Source organism: Hyaena hyaena, unplaced genomic scaffold (assembly GCF_003009895.1).
Source record: "Hyaena hyaena isolate Hyena2069 unplaced genomic scaffold, ASM300989v1 scaffold_20, whole genome shotgun sequence".
Classification (NCBI taxonomy): Eukaryota; Metazoa; Chordata; class Mammalia; order Carnivora; family Hyaenidae; genus Hyaena; species Hyaena hyaena.
The window spans coordinates 1,922,803-1,947,752 of record NW_024080652.1 but is presented as its reverse complement, the minus strand read 5'-3'; the positions used below and the strand labels follow the sequence as shown (position 1 = coordinate 1,947,752).

Here is a 24,950-nt window from a genome sequence, read left to right as displayed (position 1 = left end):
CCCTTTACCCCCTGCCTTTCTAGGGGCCTAGCAGCGGGAACCCCAGTTTGCACATCAGGGACGAGAGTCACAAGATTCTTCCCTGAGATTACATAGCTGCAAGTGTCAGACTCCAGAGCCCCTGGATCCTGTCCCCCCTCCCAAGAAAGTGTGGTTCCTGGAGGCCCTTCAGTACTGTGGGGATTTTCTCTCCAATACCCAGGCCCCAAGGAACAGTAGGTTTGGGGCTCTGGCAGTGCTTTTCCAGGACCGTATATTGTGGGTCCCTCCTTTTCTCCACCCTGGACCCCCTTTAGTGTTCTTTCTCCAGGGACTGCCCCTCACTTTAGGAAAAGGTTTCACAGATCGCACACATTGCAAGTATTAATCAGTGATGACCTCTCTTCCATTGCACATCAATCAGAGGCAGAGGACACCTGCCCCCCTGGATGCTCTGAACAGCCCAATGTATGAGTTTCTTGTGGCTGCTGTAACACAGCACCATAAAATAGGCAGCCTGAACAACAGGAAGTAACCATCTCTCAGTTCCAGACCTCCAAGCCTCAGCTCAAACTGTCCACGGGGTTGGTTCCTTCTGGGGCCTTGAGGGAGACTCTGCTCCATGCCTCTCTCCTGGCTGCTGGTGGCTCTGGTGACCCTCGGGTTCCTTGGCTGTAGGACACATCACCTGCTTCCGTCTTCATATGGTGTTTCTCCCTGTGCCTCAGTATCTCCTAGTCAATGGATCCAAATTCTATCTTATAGAGATACACCGTCATTGGATTGGGGCCCTCCATAATCTACGATGACTTCATCTTAACTTGATGGCATTTGCAGTGACCCTATTTCTGGGTAAAATCATACTCACAAGCACCAGGAGTTAGGTCACAGACATATCTTTTGAGGGGGACACAAGTCAACTTCAGTACAGCTAGGCTGGCATTTTATATGTTTGGGTCATGCTTTCTGGCCTTATCAGAGGAAAATGCACAATATTTTGAGGCTTCTGGAAACATGGAAAAGAGCTCATAAGGACCCATGCATTTCATATGGGGACCCTGGTAGGCCAGCCACACTGGTGCCAAGGGCATGGGAGTCAGGGTGAAGCAGGGGGTCTGTGACTGTGTGTCCCATTTCCAGTAACAGGAACCAGAAAACTATGCCCCTTAGGGATGGAGAATGTGACCCTTCTCTTCCTGCCCCACTGTTACTCTCCAACTGGGTGGTATGTAAATTATCCCGAGGGTGGAAACTGAGGTTTTGAAAAGGCCTCTCCTGTGTCCACAGGCCTTTGCGGGAGGCTGAGCGAGCCACCCAGCCTTATTACAAGAAAAGAGACCAGTCAAGTTGATCAGATGAGCAGATGGACAGGCCTTTTGGGAGGCCACTGTCCAGAGTTGTCCCTGTCTGCAAAAGCCCAGCCCAGCCTGTTGGAAGGGGCCTGTCTGCTCACAGAGCATAGCAGACCTCAGAATCCCAGGTGTAGGAACCTCTTTCTCAGAATGCAAGGGGTCCTGGGGTGCCTGGGTGGCTCAGTCAGTTGAGCATCTGACTTTGACTCAGGTCATGATCTCGCAATTTGTGGGTTCGAGCCCCATGTCAGGCTCTGTGCTGACAGCTCAGAGCCTGGAGCCTGCTTTGGATTCTGTGTCTCCCTCTGTCTCTGCCCCTCCACTATTCACACTCTGTCTCTTTCTCCAAAATAAATAAACATTAAAACAAGAAAATTGAAAGAAAAGAAGAATGCAACGGGTCCAGAAGTAATGTCCCAGGGTGGTGACAAGCCAGAGCCAAGAGGATGCACCTTGTGCCCTGAGGTGCAGAGAGGGGCGAGCCTGCCATGTATGTACAGCATTTCCAGTCTCCTCTGTTCTTGGGGTTCCCACCTCCACTTTAATAAAGCATGATAATGCCTATTAGGAAGTGTGACTACGAGGCTCCAAAGTCCACGCTGGGCCCTCTCTGGCAGATGCATTAATTTCCAAGCTCAAGGAGGCCAGGACAGAGCCGTGTCTTTCTCACAAAAGACACAACCTTCCCCAAAGGAGTGGCCAGGCTACCAGCCCATTCCTTTACACACTCGTACTGGGTCGCACTTTGATGTCCTGAGCACTTTACACTCATTGTACTTCCCTTACACGGACGAAGACACTGATGAACAGAGAGGGTGAGTAACTCGTCCAAGATCACACAGCTGTGGGTGGTCAAGCCAGGCTGAGTCCACATCGCCCTCATTTGACAGACAGGCTTGCCGGCTACTCAGGCTGCATGCGGAGGAGGCCAGCCCAGCTCTTCCAGGCCGACCCCCGAAGAAGCTCAAGAACTGTGCAATGGTCTTGCCCACGAGGGAGTGTCCGCGGGAAGTGCGGCTCGATGTGTGGACGTGAGAACAGGGTTCTGGCCCCCGCCCCCACTTACGGGTGGAGACACGGCGGCCCGGCGCCCTCCCGGCGCGGGGAGGGTCCCTGATGGGCGGAGCCTCGTCCAGCGTGCCAATGGCGGCGCGGGGGAGGGGCTGGCGGGCAAGGGAGCGCGGAGGGGCTGGGCTAGAGGGCCAAGGACGGCGGGAGGGAGGATGGGGGCGGGGCAGAAGAGCTGCGGACCAATGTCGGTAGGGGGCGGGGCCGGAGACAGGGGCGGGGTCGTCGAACTGCGAGCCAATGGCCACGCGGGGGCGGGGCGGCGGGGCGCGGGCGGGGGGCGCGCGGAGGCGGCGGCGGCGGCGGCGGCGGCGAACAAAGAGGCGGCGGGCGCGGGCGGCCGAGCGGAGCCGAGCGCAGCCGAGCCGGGCCGATCCGGGCCGGGCCGGGCCCAGGAGCGCGCGGGCGATGCGGGCGTCTGGGCGAGGGTTGGCCGGCCCCTGAACCCCGCGCTCCCTGGGCCAGCGAGGGAGCCCCGCGGCGGCGCGCTCCCGAGGCGGCCGGCCCGCCATGGCCGGGGTCAGCTACGCGGCGCCCTGGTGGGTGAACCTACTGCACCGGCTGCCCCACTTCGATCTGCGCTGGGAGACCACCAGTAGCCAGTTCCGGCCCGAGGATACGGACTACCAGCAGGTGACGCAGCCCCCCGGGTTGAGGGTCAAGGCCCTGGGTTAGGGCCCCTCATGCCGAGGGTCACTGTCCCGTCCTTTCGAAGGTCTGAAGACTACCGAACCACCCATCGAGGGTCTTGGGCGGGAGGGCGTCTTCCTCCCAGAGGGTCGCAGCCCCAGTCCTCCTCGAGGGTCACGGCCTCCGCCTTCTCGTGAGTCACAGCCCATTGCTCCTCGAGGGTCTCCCCCTGCGTCCTTGGGGCTCCCCTCCTTGAGCGTCTAGAGACCCCCATCCTGCATGGAGGGTCCGCGGCCCTCCTGCAGATTCTAGCCTTCTCCCCTGGTGTCGCTTAGGCCCTCCTTCTGGGGTCATGTGGAGACTCTCTTCTCTCCACGGAGCCCCCTCTGCCAGCTGTCAGCACCAGCCCAGGCCCCTGTCCATCACCTGGGGCAGCCCTGAACCGTGGCCCTGCAGAGCCCCCTACCCAGCAGACCCCAGGGCTCTGAGACCAAGCCCATACCTGAGAGCACTGGGTCCAGCCAAGAGAGGATTCGTGGCCCTCTCACCCCCAGTTGGGGAAGCCGACTCACTGCCAAGATTTTGGTGGGTGAGTGAGATGGGCAGATGCCAGCCCTCTCTGGCCGGTAGTGTCCCCCTGCTGGGTGGCCAGGCTGTGGGATGCACACAGTGCAGTGTGTGCTGTCGTGACACCTGGCCTGCCTGGAGATCCAGCTGCCCCTGAGGAAGGGAGGCCTGGCCACAGACACTCAAGGTGGGCCTCAGTACGGGAGGCTGGAAAGGGGCTGAGCCTGGACAGAATGGGGGACAGTGGGAGTCTGCAGCCTTCTCCCCAAGGGATCAGGCTCTTCCAGTAGAACCCTAGTCCTGGGGTCATGCCAAGCCCAAGCAGCACCACCCCCATCACCGAGCCACTGTCATTTCAGTGCAGGGCAGGGCACTAGGCTGTGGGCATTTCCTTCCTGCCTGGGGATCCGGATTCCAGAGGTCCCATGGCCAGGCTGCCTGGTCACCCAGAACTCCTCTGGGGTTCGTTCCCTCCAGTGGTCATTGCAGAGCCCTGGGTGGAGTGGAACAGCATTGCTTGTCGAGATGGCCTGGGAGTCCAGCATTCCGTGGGCAGTCTTGTGCCTCGCCCGTGTAGGACTGTCTTCCCTTAGCTACAGGATGAGACTGGAAGCAGCGAGCTAGGGCACCATGGGCATCCCAGCTCTGCACATCCCAGCACTCCCGGCCTCGTTGCTCACCTGGGGCCTGCACCCCTATCCCCCTATCCCTGCTTATCTGCTCCTAAGCAGATTAGAAAGGGGGCCAGGGATTGGCCCAAGCATGCCCAGAGACAGCAAGATTTTTATAAAACTCGATGCCCACATTCTAGAAACCAAACGTGGGGTGCCGACTGGTGTTGGAGACCACCCTTTTGTGACCCCCATGGTCTTCCACATGTCATGGTTGCGTCACGTTGGTCCCCTGGCTGTCCCAGGCCAGGGACGGTGCTTTACTTTAGAAGTTCTCTGCCAGTTTTGAATCCTGAAGCTCCGGGGGGCATCCCTCGGGCGCCTGGGACATCTGGACCCGCACAGAGCTTTCCTGCTGGCCTGCAGGCTGCACCCACCATCCCGCCAGCCTCGGGTGGACTGGCTGCGGCCCCTCGCCCACTGGGGCTCCTGGAACACATTGTGGGGTGTGAGTGAGGGCCTGATGCTTGCAGCCTGTGGCGCCCTCCAGAGTGATGGCCAGCCGCCCTGACTCAGCCGGCCCTCCTGCAAGGCCCTGTGCCCCTGCAGGTGTGTGCCCCCAGCTTCTGTGAGCACTTTCCCCTCCTCCGCTGTGGGAGGGCTCTGACTCACTCTCCTGCCTCCTCTCTGCGGAGCAGAATTAGCTGCTGAATAATTCACCACGGTGTGGAAACCAGCCTGTCTCCATCCCCCGCCACCCTCGCTCCTGGCTGGGGGCTAGTAGAGTGAGCCAGACCCGGACATGCGTCCTGCCCCTGCCCTCCCGGGGCTGGTGCTTTTGGGCAAGCCCTTGACCTCTCTGATCCTTCACTGCCACATATTGAAATCTGCGCTGGCGCACTTCTGCAGGGCCACAGTGGGGGGTGCAAGAGCCTCGTGCTCTTGCTCCATTTTTGGTGGCAGCAGACAGAGCTCCCTTCCTGGGTGGCTGGGCAGTAGGTCAGTGTGGGCCCTGTGACTTAGGGCCCCTTCCTGCCTCCCTTGGTTTAGTATTCCTGGCTGTTGAGGGGGCAGTGTTCCCATTCCCCTCCCTGCTGGTGGGCGGCAGACCCCTCATCCTCTTGACCTAGGTGCCCCCTCTTGGCCAGCTTCTACCTGGGGTGCGGGGTCTGGTGATGCCCCCACCCCCATGTGGTGTTGGCCCAGCTGCGGGAGGAGGGCTTCTGCCTCCTGGACTGCCCAGAGGAAGAGTGGGGCCTGGGTCCAGGGGAGTAGGGGACGTATACGGCTTGAGGAGGCCAGGCTTTGTCCTTCTTTGCCATTTCCTGCCCCCACCGTCCACTGCTGGGTGCTCTGTGAAACCCGCTGGAAACCCCCATGGCCCGCCCTGTTTTGAGGCACTGTGCAGGGCTGTCTGTCACTAGTCCTTTCCCATACAAGCCAGGAAATGAGGGTGATTGTCTCCCTTGTACTGATTGGCAAACTGAGGCTCAGAGAGGGAATCAGGTTAGAATCACATGATGAGGAGGTGGTAGGAGCCAGAGTCAGCCTCCTGGGCCCCACTCTGCCAGCCCCCTGCAGGGATCAGGAGCAGATGAGGGGCTATTCTGAGGGCTCCCACAGTCCTGGCTGGCTTGGAGCCTCTGCAGAAGCAAGATTGGCATTTCTCTTGAGGCTCAAGGTCTCAGGCTTCCAATTTGGGGGGGAGGTGCTCCCACGCTCCCTGGCCATTGCGTCCATCTCTTGGGGGCCCGTGCTGTTTGCTGAAGGGACAGATTATAGGGAGGGTGCCACTGTGGGTTCTGTGGGGGCTGATGGGATCTGTGGGTGGATGGGTACTGGAAGGAGGCAGAGAAGCTTCTGGAGTTTGCTCTGTGCTACTCCACCCCCCACCCCCCCGTCCCCCCCAGGAGGGGCTGCTAGTCTGACTCCCCTGAGGTGGGGCCCAGAGCTCCCCACACAAGGGGTACCTGGATGGCCAGGGATGGTCATTTTAGGGGGCGGCAGGGAGCCTTGCTGGTGTGAGAAAGGAGAAGACTCTCCTACGGTTGCACAGCTGAGCTGGTGGGCTGGGCCCGATATCTGGGGGCCTGACGTGCCTTGAGGCCAGTCTGTGCTCTGCAGTGATGGCAGGGGATTCGGGCAGGGGTCCCAGAGCCTCCTCTGCTGGTTGGAGAGTAGGGTCCTGGGCCCCCTCTGTTGCTTCCTGTCTGCATGACCTTGGGTGGGACCCTCTGCCTTTCTGGGCTCCCCTTGGGGAGTCTGCCCATCAGTCCTGGACCCCCCCATGACTCCCCTTCCAAGCCCTCTGCACCCCTGTGTCCTGAAGCAGAGGCCAGATTCACTCTCTTTGCCCTCAGCTTCTCTTATTCTTGCTCCTTGTCTCTGCCAGTTCAGGGCTAGAAGCTGCGAGGTGATGGAGGCATCAGGACAGGGTCTGCAGGAGCCCAGTGGTCAGGGAAGGCTTCTCGGAAGAGGTGTGGAGGGTGCCAGCTAGGCTGTGAACACCCAGAGGGCTGGGATCTTCCTGGAACTTGGCAGTAAGTGGGCACAGTGGCTTACCTTCCAGGTCAGATGGTAGCATTCGCCTCAGGTTTGCGCAGCCCGTGAGGCCTGTTTCCTGTTAGAGCCCTGAGTGCCGGGAGATTTCTGTTGAGACCCTAAAGCTAAGACAGAGGTAGCCATTCAGAGACCCTGGGAGAGACAGTCCCTGGCAGCTGGAACAGGATGTGCAAAGGCCCGGAGGCAGAGGGAAGCCAGAGCCTCAGCCCAAAATAAGGGAGTTCCTCTGGTCTGAATGTGCTGCCTCAGGAGGTAGTGAGGGCTCTGTGCCCAGAAGTGTGTGAACCCTAATTGGGTGGCCACTTTGAGGGCATTTGAGGTCTAGGCTGTATGACTGTCAGGGCCCAGTGGTCTCCTAGCTAAGACTGCAGCCAGTGCCTTGGTTAAAAGCTGTGACCCAAGAAAGGCCCGCCGAGTACCAGACTTCTGCAGGGCACCGGGTCTCATGGGCGGGGCTGGCCCTGTTGTTCTCCTTGCTGATCAGCAGATTAGAAAACGTGTTGAAGCTTAGCACATCCCCCGCTTGGCATTGGTGTGGGGTCTGTGTCACCAGGCCCTGTTATTCTGCCATTTGGTGCCTCCTGCTTTTCAAGGGTCTGTGGATGTGACAAGCCGTGTCCCCAACACTGTACTCCCCTACCCGGAGGACATGCAGGAAGGGACAGGAGCTGTTTGCGCTCTGGGCAGGCTTTGGGCAGCATGCGCTGTGGCTCTTGCCCCAGGCCACAGCTGCTGTGCCAGAGGCTCGCAAACATCCCCCTGGGCAGCCACACAGTGGCCCTCGGGAGTGGGAGGGCATCGTCACTGCTAGAAGCAGAATTGAGGCCACTGGCGAGCCAGCAGCGGTGGGCTGGAGGAGTGTGGGCAGGCTCCTGCCCCAGCATGGTGCTCCCCTTCTGTGGACACGGTCCCCCAGCAGGACCTGGCTCAGGAAAGCTCAGGTCCCCCTCCCCCCACAGGCAGCTTTGCTTTGGTGCTCAAGAGGAACCAAATCTGTAGCCCAGGGACCCGGACTGGGTCACAGATATGGGAAGTGGCTGGGGCATGTGACAGGGCTGGTGGTAGGTGTGGCAGGACCCAGCTGTGCCCGTTCCTGCCTGCTGGGGTCTGCACTTAGCCTGGCGCTATGCCAGGACACACGCATGGCCCTCCCGTGGCTCTGAGGGGCTTCCCGTGGTTTGGGGGAGGGTCTGATGGGCACACGTTGGGCACCGTCGCCAGAGCAGGGAGCCACTCACGCGGTCAGTGGAGGGGCCACTTTCCAGAGGGCACCCCTGAGCAGAGGTCCCGAGGAGGGGCGCACGAATGCCTGTCCTGTCCTGGGGTCCCCGCTGGAGATGGGACGGCATGTGCCTCCGGAACTGGGTGTGTGGCCTGCCCGGCAGGCCTCCTGGGGGAGCCGTGGCGCCACAGACATGGGCTGAGGCAGCGAGTATGCCTCTGGCTGTGGAGGGGCTGCAAGGGCTTTGTCAGGCCTCGGTCAAGGCCAGGCCTCCAGGCCCTGAGCAGGGGCAGGATGGGGGCTGCAGAGGAGGGGCCTAGGTGTGGGGGGTGCCCTTGGGCAGGACCAGGTGGAGGACCCAGGCTGCGGCTGGGTGGGCTGTGGGAGATGGGCTGTGCAGGGCCCCTCCATTGCCTCCCCGGCCACTGCCCCCTGCCCCCTGCCTGAGGCCTGGGTTGGGCTCACGCACACCCACGAGCCTGCACTTGTAGCCCTCCCACAGACCTCAGTTGGCCTGCCCCTTTCACTCCCTAGAGGAGGCGGCTAAGGCCCGGGTCCCCGCAGGAGGGGTAGTGGGCTGTGAGAGGTAGGTGTCTCAGAGAGGGCGCTGTTTTGTCCCCCAGGTACCCTCGGGGGTCGGGCCTGTCCAGTATTGGCTGAGGGCACAGGAGTGAGACCGACCTGCCCAAAGCCTGAGTAACCAGCTTCCTTCTCGCTCTGAGGAAGGTCCTGGCCTGGGATGCCGCGCACCTAGTTCTGCCTGCTCTGGCCGCGTACGCTCCTGACTGTCATAAGGGCCACTGCAGAAGTTCGGGTGTCTAGTCCAGCCCTGGCCCCGGGCGCTGGTTAGGCTGCGCCCCTGGGCCACATCCCCCTAGTGAGTCCTGGGACAGGGCTCCAGCTGGCCCAGTGGTGTGGCCAGGTCCATCAGCTGCTCCTGGATGCATCCGAGGCCTGTGGCCCAGGTCCCTAGAGGTGGCCAGTGGAGAGTGGAGAGGTATGTGCGGACAAGCCTGGGGAAGAGCAGGGCTGTTCTGGGCTCTGCGCTGGGACCGATGTAGACACCCTCGCCACGGGAAGGGCAGCTGGGCGGGGGCTGCCTTGGGGGATGACCCTCCAGAGCATCTCCCGGGACCTCGAGCCCAAGTCCAGCCTCACCAGGCCTCCATCCCCTTGGTCCCTGGAGGGCAAGGGCGAGTACGGTGTGCATGCCGCTAGGATATAGGACGTGGGCGTGCTGCTGAGGTGTGTCCACGTGTGGCCTGGTGCTCTGGGTCCGGGCCCCTCCTGGGCTCCTGCTCGGCGGCTGTTGGCTCTGTTTTCTCCAGGACGGCCACTAGCTCACCGTCATGGAATTCGTGAAACCCAAGCCCGGCTCACTGGAAAATCTGTTTTTAATTTCTGGTCGGCGTGTGGGAGCCTTGGCCAAGTGTGTTAGAGGAGTGGGGGGCTGTGGGCCCAACAGCCAGCCAGGCGCCCAACTCCGCTGCATGGCCGAGGCCTTCAGCACCCACTCAGCCTGGTCTGGGGGGTGAGGGGGACCTTTTCCAGAGCTTTCCGCAGGAGGCCCATGTGGACTCACACCCCACTTCCTCTGTCACTTAAGTGCGTGGACCCCCAGCGTCCCTTCTGGCCTCAGGCCCCTGGCCTGGAAGGTGGGTGCCACCCCCTTCCCAGGAGGGCTGGGGACCAGGGAGGCCATGCGTGAGGCTGGGTGGGTGCTGAGGCAGAGCGCCAGCCCCAGGGGAGCAGGCAGCACTGCGTGGCGTGAGCCCTTCCCAGCAAGGGACCCTGGGCACAAAGGAGCCGTGGCAGCGGGGCTCCGGCCAAGACGCCTGTGGCTTCCTAGATGGTGCTCTGGGGTTTGGGATCCCACCAGCCTCGTGGAAGACCTAATCTGGTCTCTTCCTTTGGAGAAAGGGGCTCGGTGGTTCTGGGGCTGGGGTAGGGCCTCCCCCACTGGGAAGCAGTGGAGGGTCCTGCTGCTCCCCCTCCCACCCCACCTGCCGGCCCCCACCCCGGCCCCGGAGCCCCTCGGGACCTGGGTGTGCGGCCTGGTCCTCATGCCGGGCCTTTGCCCAGGCTGCCCCCTCTGGGAGTGTGCCCTACTCTCGTGGTGCCCTGATGGTGCCCTCTGACACCTGTTGTCACCTCCAGTCTTCTGCGGTCCCGGGTCTGTGCTGCAGGGGTCCCAGGAGATGTGTCCCCCATGTCAGTCCTGGTGCTGGTGTGCCTCGGGCTCAGGCTGGCCCTGGGCCGAGGGCCCTTCGTGTGGCGACTTGGGCCTCCCTGCTCTGAGGCAGGGTGGCAGTGAGGCAGGTGTGACCACCACGAGGACATTGGGGTGCAGGGCAGGGAGATCCCAGGCCCCTGGAGGAATTTGGACTTGCCTTCTCTTTGGGGCCTCATCCTTTAAAGCTGGTGGAACTTCCTCAAAAGGAGGGCTGGTGCAGGGTGGGGGTGAGGACAAGCTGAAGGGCGGGCCTTCCAGCCACAGCTTTCTCCAGGGACAGCCACCTTTGCAGGCTGTGGGCTTCGCACCACAAGCAGTGACAGAACCTGTCATGTGACTGTGCAGACACCCCTGACCCTCCGAGAATACCGGAGTCAGCCCTGGACTTCTGGCCCCCACGTTCTCACCCACGAGCACCGGGGCCCGGATGAACATGACTTCCGCCAGGAGGCTGGCCAGGGGGGTGTGCCGCTGTGGCCTTTGGGGCCGTGACTGGGGCAGGGAGCAGGCCACTTCCCTTCAGAGCCCCCGTGAGGCTCCCTTGCCTGGCTGAAGGCTGTGGTAGCCCACAGAGGGGTTGACTGTGTGGGCGATGCTTAGGGGCAGTTGCTGAGGGCATGGAGGTGCCTCTGTGGGGCGTGTCAATGGGGGAGACCATCCGTCAGGGGTTCTGACGTGTGCTATACTCCTGGTGTGCTCCAGGGTACAGCCGGTGCACAGACGTGCTGTCCCAGGACCCCATGCGGCTACCCTGGCCTGGTGGCCTCGGGCATGTCAGCGTGGCGGGTGCTGAAGCTAAGTGGGGTGCATGTGCCCGTGCGCTGACTGGCCGTGTGCAGGCCAGCGGTGGGACATTGGAGCCTTGAGCCCTCGAACCATGGCCTCCATCTCTGGACGGGGCCAGTTCTCCTGCTGCAAAGCTCTTAGCAAGGCTTTGTGACCCACTGTGGGCCCTCCCCTCACAAGGCTGGCTTGGGGATCCCCCCACCCTGTGCAGGGAACTAATTTAGGCTCATGTGGAGGACAGCTGGGGTCCTGGGCTGGGGCCTGAACGGGGATAGGGAAAGGCCTTAGACTCTGGCTCATTGGGTGTTTCCAGAGTCGACGGGGGCTTTGGGGAGCCATAGGGCATGGAGGACAGTGTGGGCATAGGCCAAGGCTGCAGGTGCCTTGAGAAGGCTGGGGTGGTCTGGGGCTGAGAGATGGGGCGAGCCATGGGGCCAGAAGCAGGGGCTGGGCCACACCGAGGCTTCACTGCAGGCGCCGCGCGGAACCCCGTGCATTCTGAGCGCCTCAGGTGGCCGGCAGCCAGCGCTGTGGCCAGTGGTCAGGACACGGGCCCAAGCATCTCGCCTCGCCTGACCGAGTGCTGACATCACCTCCATCACAGACGGAAAATTCCATTTGGTCAGAGCCCAGATGCTGATCAGGCATTTCCCATTCTCTTTCTGAATGGGCCCAGGGCGGGGGGTGAAGGGGACGGCAGCCCACGGCCAGGGGAGGCGGGGCTGGCCCAGGAATGCCCGGGAAGGCTGTCATCCGGGAATGTGGCCTCAGGAGATGGGGGCAGAGGGCACGCCGGGCACCCCCATGCCTGGCTCGTGCATCCGGATGGCGACGGGCTCTGCACGGTCTGTGTGATGGGCTGCCCCCCCAACCCCGGTGCCCTCCTGTGTGAACCAGGAGGGAGCTGGCATCTTCCATGGGGCTGAGAGAAGCTGTTGTGGTAGAGGCCCCAGAGCCTGATGTCCTGCCAGAGAGAGAGCTCCCCAGCCTCTCGGACCTTGGGGTGGGGAGCCAGGGGGCCATGCTTCTGAGTGCCCACTGTGTGTCAGGCCTCAGTGCCAGAGGGGGCACTGCCCCTGCTAAATTGATGAGCTCAGCAAGGCCTTTCCAGCACCCTCCTGGGGGAGGTGTGGGTGGACAGACCCAGCACAGAGATGGTAGAAAGAGGGTCCCTTCCTCATTTCGGGGAGCTTCCTGGAGCCAGGCAGACAAACCAGGAGGGGATGAGGTGAACCCTGGAAGCCAGGCTCCAGGCCAGGGGTGAGGTGGGAGTGAGGGGGGCCACCTGGCTTCTGCCTGCCATTGCCTCCAGAGAAGCCTCTGGAAAGTAACTCACCTCCTTGGTACCCAGCTCCGAGCCCCAGAGCCTCTAGTCTGTGACTTGGTGCTGGCTCCTAAATCTGTGCGTCAACACACATTGTCTTGAGGACTCCACCCCCTACTCCGAGGAGGGGAAACTGGGACCAGGGCCGGCAGAACCCTAGCAGGCCCCCAGCTGGGGCCCCGAGCCCACCCTTCCCAGCAAAGGGCTTGTCAAAGGGTTGTCCTGACTCATCAGAGTGCTCACAGGCCCCAATCACTGCCTCAGTGGTGCCAGGACCACCCACTCCCATTTGCCAGATGAGAACCTGAGGCAAGATCCAGGGGGCCCTAGTGCCTGGGGTGAGGCTGGGGGGTGGGGGAGGAGCCGCGCCAGGGTCCTGAGGCACCTGGGGCTGTTGGATACAGGCTGGGCCACGGAGACCAGAGAGTAGGACAGGTGGGTGCACCCGGGAAGACCTGTTCCCCGGGCCGCCTCCCTGACGGGGCCTGTCCTCGGCCAGGAGGTTGGGGAAGAGCTGCGTGGGCAGAGGCTGCCACAGGCAGACGGTGTCCGGAAGGCACTGTGCCCCTGTGGGCGGGAGTCACACTGTCCCTCTCTTGGGTGTCCTCCTACAGTGCTTTGATTTGGTTTGTTTTGTTTGTTGTTGTGGGTCTTTTTCGGTTTTCTTTTTTCTTTTTTTTTAAACCACAAGATTGTACTAACTTTATAATTAAAACACAGAACCAGAAGCCTGTTAGTAGCTCCCTTCAGCTGAGCGTGGGAGGCCCCTGGCCTGAGCCCGGCTGTACCTCCACGTGAGAGCCCCTACGGCTCTCTGCACCTTGTTTTCGCCTTTGTGGGATGGTGTGAGCCTTCCCCAGCCACCCTGGGCCGCTCTGTGGGAACAGGGCCTGGCAGCCACGCCACACCCCTCTCAGTTGATGGCGGGGTCATGTGGGCCTGGGAGGCTGAGAACCTGGACTGTTGGGGCTCTGCCAGCCCTGGTCCCAGTTTTCCCTCCTCTGAGTGTGGGGGGGGTCCTCAAGACGATGTGTGTTGACGCACGCATTTAAGCTCCAGCACCCAGCTCTCTGTGTTCTGGACTTTTCTGGATTGTGCCCAGTTGTCGGGGGGTGGGGATCAGACGGGAGAGGAGGTGGCACCGTGGGGGTTGGGGACTACTCCAGCCGAGGCCAAGGGAAGTCAGAGCAGAGCGTGGCCTCCAGGGGGACCATCGGCGGAGGGTGGGGAGGCGGCCCAAGGGCTCATTCTGGTTGAAGGGTTCTAGGTAGGGGTGTGGTAGGGTCTCTGAGAGTTTCAGGGAGGGGAGGAGATGTAGGCAGGGTGGAGAAGGGGTGGCGGTGGTCAGGACACGGTAACCTGGGGCAGAGGGGGGCCTTGGTTACGGAAACACAGATGTCCCTTGTGAGCCACGGCCCCGGGGCGGTGCTGTGTTCTGCCCTTTGCCTCTGTCCTGTGAGGAGGGGCTGGGCAGTGCCTGTGGCACCCCCGGTCAATGTCCAGCCTGTGCACGTGAGGGCAGACCTGGAGCGCCTGTAAGACAGTGCCGTCTCACCCCACGGGTAGGGGGGGTTGCTGGTTCCGGGACCCTTAAGGTGAGCCCCCTCCGTGGCTGGTCCCCGATCCCTGACGCACCCTGATTCCTGCCTGGAGGCCCCTGGCTGTGGCCTGGATCTGGGGCGTACTCTCTGTGACATGAGTGCCCCTGACCTAAGGGGAGCCCCAGCCTGATGAAGTGGTCCTGGTACAGCCCCCCAGGGCTGCTTCCCTCCTCCCCCCAGCTCGTGAGCGGGAGTGCCCAGGCCCTCCTGCCAGGGCAGGGATGGGAGGCACCCTCAGCCTGAAGGAGCAGTGGAGGGTGCCAGCCCCCAACGCCCACTGCACCCTAGCAGGGCAAGGCTATGGCCTCAAGGTGTCACCCTGGTCGGCCCCTGAATGGTGCCTCCGTTCTGGGCCTTGTGGGGGGAGGGCAGAGGCCCAGCCTCCCACCAGATCCCAGGGCCCCAGTGTTGCTCTGAAGGGTGGCTGCTACGTGCCTCCCTGGTCAGGCAGGAGGGGGGAGGGCCTCACTTCTGGGGTGTGGCCAGGGATGGTGAGTCTGGTGGGAGACCTTGGAGGTCACCAGGCTCCTGTGAGGGGAGGGTGTGCCATCCTCCACAGCCCGGCAGCCATCCCTGGGTGCCAGGGCCTCTGCAGCCCAGCCTCTCTTCCCAAGGGGGCCCTGCAGCTGGCAGGTGGGCCTTCCCCCCAGCGGCACCCCAGTGTTCAGACATGGGGAGAAAGAGTGTTTCCAGGTCTCTCGGGGTCCTTCCAGTGAGAGCAGCTGAGCGGTGCCCAGTGTCCACACCATAGACCTGATGGCCGTGTGTGGTAGTGGGCCTGCTGTGTGGAACTTGGTAGCCTCCCCATGAGGGCACATGGTCAGGCCCGGCCTACAGCCCTAACAGGCCACCACTCCCGCCCCAACAAGAGACCTGTGCTGAGGTCCCAGAGGTGCCATGACACCTGTCCTTCCTCCGCATCTTCTCTGAAGCCAGTTTCTTTACCAGTAAAATGGGGTGGGGAGGAGGGGGATGCCGACCTCAGTGCTAGGAGGGGGCCCCAGGAGGCACTCCCAAGATGTGGATGGAGAATTCTGGGCCCTTCAGGCTGCCCCTGGTCCAGTGACTTGCAAAGATGGCCAGGTCCAGATTAGTCTCTGCGCTGAGGGCAAGGGCCACCGCAGGCATAGCCTTCACCAACACAATCCATCAGCCTCTTCTGGGGAGACCATTGCCCCCTTTTGCAAAAGAGAAAACCGGGGCTCTGGGAGATGAGGGGCCTTCTTCAGCCGCATGGCCATCAACAGCTGTGCTGGCCCAGCCCAGGAGCCCCTGCCCACCCAGCACCCCCTTACTGGGCTTGGTCAGGGACCCCTGTTCAGACATGGCCATGCCCAGCTGGCCCCTCCGAGTATGGCTTGGGTCCAGAACAGGGTTAAGGGCAGGAGTCGCTCAAGCGTAGGGAGCCTCCATCCCTGGAGCCGGAGGCCGGTTGGGTGGGAGCGAGCCAGGTCCCTGCGTTAAGGTGCAGAACCATGCCGCTCCGCCCTTCCAGCGCCGCCTCTGCTCCCACAGGCGCTGCTGCTGCTGGGGGCCGCCGCGCTGGCCTGCCTCGCCCTGGACCTCCTCTTCCTTCTCTTCTACTCCTTCTGGCTCTGCTGCCGGCGGCGCAAGAGCGAGGAGCACCTGGACGCCGACTGCTGCTGCACCGCCTGGTGCGTCATCATCGCCACGCTGGTCTGCAGGTGAGCGCGGGGCGGGGCCAGGCACAGTGGGGGCGGGCCCGATGGAGGCGGGGCCTGGGCGAGGGGCGGGGCCTGGGCGAGGGGCCCGGACGCGCCCTCAAGCTCCCCCTTCCCCGCCCTGCCCCAGCGCCGGCATCGCCGTGGGGTTCTATGGCAACGGGGAGACCAGTGACGGCATCCATCGGGCTACCTATTCGCTCCGCCACGCCAACCGCACAGTGGCGGGCGTCCAGGACCGCGTGAGTGGCTGTCCGATGGGGAGGGGGGTTCCATTCCTGCACCCTGTGTCTGCATATGTGCCCAAGGGACGGGCATGTGTGGGGAACAGGTCCGTGCCCTGGCTCACTGGCCCCACGCCCGGCGCAGGTGTGGGACACCGCGGCCGCGCTGAACCGCACGGCAGAGCCCAGCCTGCAGAGCCTGGAGCGGCAGCTGGCCGCGCGCCCAGAGCCCCTGCGTGCAGTCCGGAGGCTACAGGGCCTTCTCGACACGCTACTGGGCTACACCGCTGCCATCCCCTTCTGGAGGAACCCGGCTGTGTCCCTGGAGGCGCTGGCCGAGCAGGTGGATCTCTACGACTGGTACAGGTGCGGCTGGCCCCCTGTTCTGTCCCCCCACCTGGCCCCTACTGCCTGGGTGTCAGTCTCCCTCCATGGGCTAATGGACTTCAGAGCCCAGTGCCTGAGTTTTTGTGTGTGGGAGTTCCCGAGGAGTTCTTTGATCAGAATTGATGCCAGCCCCTATATTCTAGAGCTGCCTGTGGATGCCCCTCTGGGCCCCAGGCTGTCCTCTCACCCCATCCCTGTGTGCCCACAGGTGGCTGGGCTACTTGGGCCTGCTGCTGCTCGACGTGGCCATCTGCCTGCTGGTGCTGGTCGGCCTCATCCGCAGCTCCAAGGGCATTCTGGTTGGGTGAGTCTGTGGGGCAGAGGGCAGATGGCAGGGGGTTGGTACCTGCAGCACCATCTTCTCTCCCCCACCCCCATCTGTGGGTCTAGCCACAGGCCTGCCCGAGGGTGGGGCTTCCATGGTGGGAGCCCACTCCAACACTTCTCCTGGTGCCCCTGTGGGGGGCACATCCGCCCTGTCTGCCCTTGGCTCCCTCTGGGTTCCTCCCCCACTGAGCCTGCATATTGTAACCCTTAGACTTGAAGCCCTGTCCAGGTCACCAAGTCATGGGGACACCAGAGAGTCAGGCTAGAGTCTCCTCCATTCCCTACATCCGCAGTCTGGGCTCATAGCCCCGCTGTGCCGCTCACTTAGCTGGCCACCTGGGGCAGGTGGCTCTTTGGCCCTGATACTCCATCTCTTCATCTGAAAGACGAAGACAGTGCTAGCTGCGAGCACCTGTCACTTCCTCACTGAACAATCGAACAGCCGCGTCCTGTGCCCTCTCCGGGCCAGGCACAGGCAGAGACCAGTGAGCACACAGGCCCCTGTAACATGCCTTGTGTCAGAGGTGGCGGTGCTGTGGAGAAGGGGAGAGCAGGTGGTGGGGAGGGCGGGCAGGTGGAGAGGATGGGGAGGTGGGCACGCAGGGAAGGCAGGCAGGCGAGGAGGATGGGGAGGCAGGGAGGACGGGGAAGACGGGCAGGCTAAAGGATGGGCAGGGGGGCAGGATGGGGAGGATAGGCAGGCGGGGAGGACGGGCAGGCGGGGAGGAAAGGCAGGCAGGCATGTGGGGAGGACAGGCAGGTGGGGAGGATGGGGAGGCGGGCAGTTAGGGAGGACGGGGAGGCAAAAGGACAGGCAGGCGGGGAGGATGGGGAGGACAGGCATGCGGGGAGGACAGGCAGGTGGGGAGGACGAGGAGGCAGGCAGGTAGGGAGGACAGGGAGGCAGAAGGACAGGCAGGCGGGGAGGACGGGCAGGTGGGGAGGACGGGGAGGCAGAAGGACAGGCAGGCGGGGAGGGTGGGGAGGACAGGCATGCGGGGAGGACCAGGAGGCAGGCATGGGGGGAGGACAGGCAGGAGGGGAGGATGAGGAGGCAGGCATGTGGGGAGGATGGGCAGGCCAGTCTGCAGCACACATGCTCCAGGAGGAGCCCTGGCAGGGAGGGGTCTGGACGTCTTACCAGCAGCGCTAGGGCCCAGAGTGGGGTGCGTGAGGAGAGCAGGGAGGCCTGAGTGTATGGACAGCAGGGAATGGGGAGAGAAGGGAGGGTAGGTCTCAGGCAAGGCAGGGCTTGAGCCCCATGGAATCTGGGCTGGGCTAACAGGCCCTTCCTGCCACGCTGTGGAGTGCAGGGTGAAGGCCAAGACCCGTTGTCTGCCGGGTGGGGAGGGAAAGCGGGAAGACCTCCCTTCCCAGCCCTACCCTGAGCACCCCCCCCAGCCCCTTCCCAGGTGGGAGGGAGATCCGTCCGTGCCTGGCCTTCTGGTGGTTCTGGCCTTAGAGGAGCCGTAGCCCTTCTGTGGACAGAGCTCCTAGAAGCTCCTGGGGGACCTGGCCCTCTGGCTTGCAGCTGCTCTGGCCTGGCAGTGTCTGATTGGCTGTTTTTGCCCTAAGGGTCTGCCTGCTGGGGGTCCTGGCCCTGGTCATCAGCTGGGGCGCACTGGGCTTGGAGGTGGCCGTGTCCGTGGTGAGTGGCAGAGGGGGAGTGTTGTCCCTGCGTGCTGGGCCTGGGCATGGGGGAGAAGTGGGGCAGGTCGTACTCATTTCCCCACCCCACCCTGGGATGCCAAGGTTCAGCGAGGAGTGGGGACCTTCCCGTGGGCACACGGCAAATCAGTGCCTCCCCCCCATCCCTGACTGCCCTTCTGGAGCTAAGAGCGGACCTGGGAGGCAGGCTCTATTCCCGAGAGCTGGAGCTATGGGGGCTTAGTTCAGTCACCCCATCTGCCTGCCCCCACCTGTCCCAGGGCTCCAGTGACTTCTGTGTGGACCCCGACACCTACGTGACCAGGATGGTGGAGGAGCACTCCGTGCTGAGTGGGGGTGAGTCTGCGGCTGGCACCCCAGTGGCTAGGCCGGGGAGACCCAACTGAGAGAGGACAAGCCACCCTTTCCCTCATGGGCCCTTGGTCTTGTGGGGGCAGGACCCACGCACATCAAGAAGCTAGTGAGTGGACAGGAAGGCCTGTGAGTGGGGGTGGGGGACTCTGAGAATGAGGACAGGAGCTGTGCCAGGCCAGATGACAGAGGAGGAGTACGAGTGGAGGTAACTGACAAGAGGGGGCAGCAAGTGATGACAGACTACTTCAGAGCAGACAGAGTGGTCTACCAAAGAGGTAGGGAAGGCTGTGCGTTTTGTGCAAAGGCACTGGGGCAGAGACAGACCTGATATGTCTGTAAGGCAGTAAATAGACCAATTGGGAGAGGAGGGGGTGGGGAGGCCAGTAGGGACAGGTTGAGGAAAAGAATTTGGGCTTAATTCTCGGGGTTGCATTGGAGGTGGGAAGCCTGGAAGAGACATGGTCCATGATTCAGTTTCTTTTTCCAAGTTTCTTTGGGCTGTTGGAGCAACAAGGAGGTCAGGCAGGAAGGCAGGGAGGCCATTGCACTCCGACAGGCAGGACACAGGTGCCTTGAGCCAGTGGGGCATGTCCTGAGCTGCTGTCCTTGCAGGAGCCCTGGATGGAGCTGGGGGCAGAGAGCATGTCTGGGGCGGGGGGTCAGCAGCGGTATGCATGCTACCCATCCCAGGAGGCAGGTGCAGGTGCAGCCAGGGCTGGAGGGTGCTGAGCTCAATGGTTTCCCTTGCTGTGTGTGCTGTGTGCCCGTTGGGAGAAGGGTACAGGGACTGTCCCTATGGGACAGGGGTTCTGAGTGGCCTTGAAACACTGGCCTTCACAGGACTGTCTTCCCCTCCTTGCCCGACAAAGCCACAGAGGGGAGCCTGTGGTCAGGTTTTTAGCTTATCTGGTTGAAGGAACCATTTTCATCTAAGCCAGAGGAGCTCCCAGTGGGGGAGGGCTGACGTGCAGAGCTCAGACCCAGCAGGACCGGTGGCGGCTGTTCCCACCACTGTCCCTGGTCCCGGCGCCATCAGCCTGCCGGGTCCTCACTGCTCAGGACTCTTGGGTCATTGGCAAGCGTGAGCAGCCCCCAACCTCATGTGAGTGTAGGCTCCCGCCTGTAGGCCGCCTCTCACGGGCCAGGCAGAGCCTGGAGGTGTTCGCTTCTTAAGGTTGGTTGCAGCCCAGGCCCAAGGAGCAAAGGGCAGGACCTCCGTGGGAGGCTGCCCCAGGCCGCAGCCAGCCCTCTGCCTAAGCACTTGCTCCAGGTCCCCACCTCACACTGGGCCCTGGAGGGACCCCAGAAGGGAGGTGCCTGGAATTCCAAAGCCAGGGTCACTGCTTCAGGGAAAGGTCCGGAGAGCCTTGTGGGGGGGTGAGGGGAGTCCAGGGTTCCTCCATCAGCAGCAGCCAGGCTCAGATCTCTCAGGGTTTCCTGAATCAGAACTGTAAGTGCGTCCCCATCTTCAGATGTGGGACACTGAATCTACCTGTTCTAATGAGGATTAGACAGGTAGGCCACCCAAGTCCTGGGCACTCTGGGCTGCAACGTATGGGCTGTGTCACCTCCTCTTTGGGGCGACGCTCTGGCCTGAGAACTGTCATTATGCCCAAGTGACCCATGAGCACATGTATCCCCGGGCATCTTCTGACCCCTTGCCCACCTCCAGTGCCCTGTCTGCTGCTCCAGAGGGAGGGGAGGAACGTGGCTGCACCCAAGCGACCCCTGTGCGTGTTGCAGGGACACTGCCCAGGGCAGGGGGCTCTCTGTAGGCCACATCCCCGTCATGTGTGCTCCTGCACACCCGTGTGCTCCAGCACACACAGGCACAGCGTACAGACACGTGCACACACACGTAGACACACACAGGACATGCGGACGGCCAGCCGCACTCGGCCGCCCTGACCTCTCTCTGCAGACATCTTGCAGTACTACCTGGCCTGCTCGCCCCATGCCTCCAACCCCTTCCAGCAGGTGAGTGCTGGGCCCCCTCCTGCCCCTGGGGGTGCAACACGGACTCTGACCCCCGCAGCCCTCCAGCCCCTCTCTCAGATATCATTAGACCCTGGGACCCAAGGAGCAACTGGATGAATGCCACACTGACCTCACCGACTGCCCCCAGGGTTAGCGCCCTGATACCCTCGGTGTACCCTTTTGGGGTGGACTGCTTACTACCCCCCAAATACCTGGGATTCTTTTCATTTCTTGGGTTGCCCTTGGCCACCCTACAGAGCAAAGCCAGTTGCCTTGCGGGAAGGGTCCTGTGCCCACCTCTGGAATGACGGCACAGGTGTCGTCAGGGTGGAGTTTGGAGGGAAGCCCTTCGGCCCACTGCCCATCACTCCACATGACCACATGGCCCTCAGGCGTCCTGAAAACACCATGCTTTTGGTGATCTGGGTCCCCTCTGGGTGCGGGGGCTATCTCCCGGGGAGCCAGCGGGGGATGTCCCACAGTGCCCACAGAGCAGAGTGCCCGAGGGCTAGCACGGGCCTGAGGCACTGTGTGTGGGTGCGGCCCTGGGGTGGGAGAGACGGGCTGCCCCTGCCCCTACTGGGGTCAGCCAGCCTGTCTGTGGAGCAGAAGCTGTCTGGCAGCCACAAGGCACTGGTGGAGATGCAGGACGTTGTGGCCGAGCTGCTGAAGACTGTCCCCCGGGAGTACCCGGCCACCAAGGTGAGTGGACAGTGGGCCACTGGTGAGCTAGACACAGAGCAGCGCCCCCTGCCCAGCCCCTGCTGGAGGTCCGTGCCTCTCTCCCACCCTTCCCTGCGGCCCCTTCCCTTCTTCCCCTGCATCCACCCTTCAGCACCCTGGGGAATTTTGGTAGCCTTTTAGAAGTAGTTCTGTTCTTTACCTTTTTTAAATATATATGTATATATATATGTATGTGTGTGTGTGTGTGTGTGTGTGTATTTCTTAATGTATACTTTTTTTTTTTTAATGTTTTATTTATTTCTGGGAGAGAGAGAGAGAGACAGCGTGAGCAGGGGAGGGTCAGAGAGAGAGGGAGACACAGATTGAAGCAGGCTCCAGGCTCTGAGCTGGCAGTCAGCACATAGCCTGACGCGGGGCTCGAACCCACGAACCGCGAGATCATGACCTAAGCGAAAGTCGGACGCTTAACCGACTAAGCCACCCAGGCGCCCCTCTTAATGTATACTTTTGAGAGAGAGACAGAGGACAAGCAGGGGAGGGACGGGGGGGGTGGGGCACAGAATCTGGAGACAGGCTCCAGGCTCTGAGCGAGCTGTCAGCACAGAGCCCAACGTGGGGCTCAACCCACAAACTGCGAGATGATGACCTGAGCTGAAGTCGGACGCTCAACCGACTGAGCCACCCAGGCCCCTCTGTTCTTTATTTTTAAAGAAATCACACTTCGAATGAAAAAAATAAGGAAAATGGGGATAGATGTGGGAACAAAGTTGGGGTGTTCCGGGGATTGGAGGGGTGATGTTCTGGGGCCTGAGCGCTTCACCCCACACATTTGTTACCGTACTGCTGGCAGAGCGCGGACTCCCCGAAGGCAGCAGTCAGCCCAGGGGAGCCCTGCCTGGCCTGTGTGCACCACTGCAGAGGGGGACATGGCTCGCTCTCCACCATTTTTGTGACCAGCTGGATTTTCTGTAATCTCCCAAAATTTAAATTAAAAAAGAGTACACATGTTTGTAAGTTGCTTCCCAGGTCTGGGGTCTGCCCCAGAGGGCATCCTCTGGGTATTTTGCAATTGAGTGGATAGGGAGGTATGTCCATGTCCTGGGGCTGGCGGTACAGAACGTGCACAGGGGGCTGAGGCAGTAGAGATTGATGTCCTGACAGTCTGGAGGCTGGAGGTCAAGGTGATCAGGACCAGGGCTTGGGCAGGGCCGCCTCCTCCAAGGCCTCTCATGGCTTCGCACGGTCATTCCTCTGCGCGTGTCTGGGCCCCGACCTCCTCTTACAAGTCGTCAGTCTCAGTGGATGGGGCCCCCCTTGTGACCTCTGCCTATCCCAATTACCTTCTTAAAGGCTCCGCCTCCAAACACAGACACAGTCTGAGGTGTTGAGGGTTAGGCATGCAACGTAGGAATTTGGGGAGAGGAGGACACGATTCAGCCCTTAATAAATAATGAGTTTTGTTATCCTGAAATCCATTTCTGACTCACAGAGTGCTCCTCGAATACATGTTCTAAAAGGCAGTACTGGGAGCGCCTGGGCCGCTCGGTCAGTTGAGCATCCAGCTTCGGCTCAGGTCATGATCTTGTGGTTCCCGAGGTCAAGCCCCAGGTCAGGCTCTGTGCTGATGGCTCAGAGCCTGGAACCTGCTTCCAATTCTGTGTCTCCCTCTCTGTCTGCCCCTCCCCTGCTCACAGGTGCCTGTACACACGCGCTTTCTCTCTCTCAAAAATAAACATTACCAAAAAAAAGGCGGTGCTGGGTCCAGTGGCCAATCTAGAGGAGCCACTGTTGACCCTGAAGTGTGTCTATGAGGTCATCTTTCCACAGAGAAGATGTGGATGGAGGCGCCTGCATACACATATAAACATACACGTGCACACACATTCATTCTCTACAGATCCGGCTTGTTCTATACAAAGGGTTCACACCATGTTTTGTCATTTAAAAAACCATAAACTAAGATTTGTAAATCAGGCCCCCATCAGAAGCCATAGGGATATCGGTGGGTCCGCCTTTCCCCACTACACTCACATCCTCAACAGTCCCCCTGAGGCCAGGGCACAGACTGGGGACATCATTTCTAGAAGCCCAGGGTCCTCAAGGCCTATGCCAAGACCATGGGTGTGGGTGGGCAGACACACGGGGGGCTTCCAGGGTGCCTGTGCCCAGCTCAGGTCTGCCCTCTTGGCTGTGGTGCTGACTTGTGTGGTACGTGTCCCCCCAGGACCCCCTGCTCCGTGTCCAGGAGGTACTGAATGGCACAGAAGTGAACCTGCAGCACCTCACTGCCCTGGTGGACTGTCGCAGCCTGCACCTGGTGAGGGCTGGCCTTGGGGGCCTGGGTGCAGGGCACAGGGGGACAGGAGGGCAGAGCTGTGGGGCAGGAGGGAGCAGCTGGGGGGCAGGAGGGAGCCGCTGGGGGTCTGGAGGGAGCCACTGGGGGGCAGGAGGGAGCAGCTGGGGGCCAGGAGGGAGCCGCTGGGGGCAGGAGGGAGCTGGAGGGTAGGAGGAAGCAGCTGGGGGCAGGTGGGAGCAGCTGGGGGGCAGGAGGGAGCAGCTGGGGGGCAGGAGGGAGCAGCTGGAAGGGCAAGGGGAACAGCAGGTAGTTGCTAGAGGGTTAGGGGAACAGATAGGAACAGCTGGGGGAAGGAGGGGCAGCTAGGGGTGTGGGACCTCAAGAGAAGGGGAGCTCACGGGTGGGTGGTGGGCCTGAAGCCCAGGCTCGAATCAAGGGCGGTCCAGGCCTCTGTGCGCTGGGCTGAGTCTCTGGCACATCTCATCTCACCCTGCCTTCCCTGTCTCTCTCCCGGTCTCCGTGGGCCTCGCCGTCCCCGTGCCGTCTGGCCTCAGGACTACGTGCAGGCCCTGACAGGCTTCTGTTACGACGGCGTTGAGGGCCTCATCTACCTGGCCCTCTTCTCCTTCGTCACAGCCCTCATGTTCAGCTCCATCGTCTGCAGCGTCCCACACACCTGGCAGCAGAAAAGGTGAGGGGCTCGGTGCTTGCAGCAGGCTGTACCCTATGCAGGATGTTTTGGGGATGCGCCTTCTGGACACCCGCACCCCAGTTCCCAGAGACAGGAGCAAGTGCCTCAGCCCCTCACCCTCTGTAAACCTCCACGGTGCTTGGAGGCTGGCGCGTCCAGGGTGAGCTTCCGCACTTCACAGATGGAAAACAGGGTAGAGGAGCTCCCAGCCCAGGTGACATGCACGGTCTCCTGGCAGCTAGTGCTGGCCCCGCGCACCACGCCCTTGCCTGCCTCTGCCCGGCTGGCCTCGGGATACCTGTCCATCTCCCCACCCCCAGGTGCAGATGTGCAGGGCTTGTGGGTGGAAAGACCAGCCAGTTGGCTGTGGGGACTCGGAGCTTTTGCAAGGGCAGGCCCCAGTGGCCGTGGCCTCTGTGGCCCATTTAGCTGGGTGACCTTATCTTTGAAGTGGGCTTCCTGGGAACCCCTGCCTTAGTCTCCCCAGTCAGTACTAGGTTGAGTGGAGGAGCCAGATCCACTCCCTGGCTTGGGCCCCACACTTCATCTCCCAGACCCACCACCTCCCTTCCCATTTGGGCTGTGGCTGCTTCTTGATGGCCCAGCTCAGAGGACAAGTAGCTCAGCTTAGATCTCTTCCCTGTGTCTGGATTTCTACTCTGTTGTTTTCCGTGGTGGTCCTGCCAGTGACAGTGTTAGTGATGACAGTGATGATGGCTGTGTTA

General features: G+C 61.8%; 2 protein-coding genes across 3 annotated transcripts in view; one reads left to right on the top strand and one right to left on the bottom strand.

Moving 5' to 3' along the window:
* The first annotated feature begins 2,717 nt into the window (after positions 1–2,717).
* The window catches only part of TTYH3 (tweety family member 3), a 29,425-nt gene continuing 7,192 nt past the window's right edge, over positions 2,718–24,950 (top strand). For both annotated transcript variants that reach the window (XM_039226013.1, XM_039226014.1), the window contains exons 1-11: positions 2,718–3,032; positions 15,451–15,620; positions 15,748–15,859; positions 15,987–16,207; positions 16,437–16,532; positions 18,131–18,203; positions 18,484–18,559; positions 20,499–20,554; positions 21,164–21,256; positions 23,463–23,555; positions 24,089–24,225. In XM_039226013.1, coding sequence (XP_039081944.1) covers positions 2,910–3,032; positions 15,451–15,620; positions 15,748–15,859; positions 15,987–16,207; positions 16,437–16,532; positions 18,131–18,203; positions 18,484–18,559; positions 20,499–20,554; positions 21,164–21,256; positions 23,463–23,555; positions 24,089–24,225 — 1,250 coding nt within the window. In that variant the 5' untranslated portion in view covers positions 2,718–2,909. The remainder of the gene's footprint in view (positions 3,033–15,450; positions 15,621–15,747; positions 15,860–15,986; positions 16,208–16,436; positions 16,533–18,130; positions 18,204–18,483; positions 18,560–20,498; positions 20,555–21,163; positions 21,257–23,462; positions 23,556–24,088; positions 24,226–24,950) is intronic.
* The window catches only part of LFNG (LFNG O-fucosylpeptide 3-beta-N-acetylglucosaminyltransferase), a 30,771-nt gene continuing 22,168 nt past the window's right edge, over positions 16,348–24,950 (bottom strand). Inside the window, exon 8 of the mRNA XM_039226016.1 lies at positions 16,348–16,538. Within this exon, the coding sequence (XP_039081947.1) occupies positions 16,502–16,538 (37 nt within the window). The 3' untranslated portion in view covers positions 16,348–16,501. The remainder of the gene's footprint in view (positions 16,539–24,950) is intronic.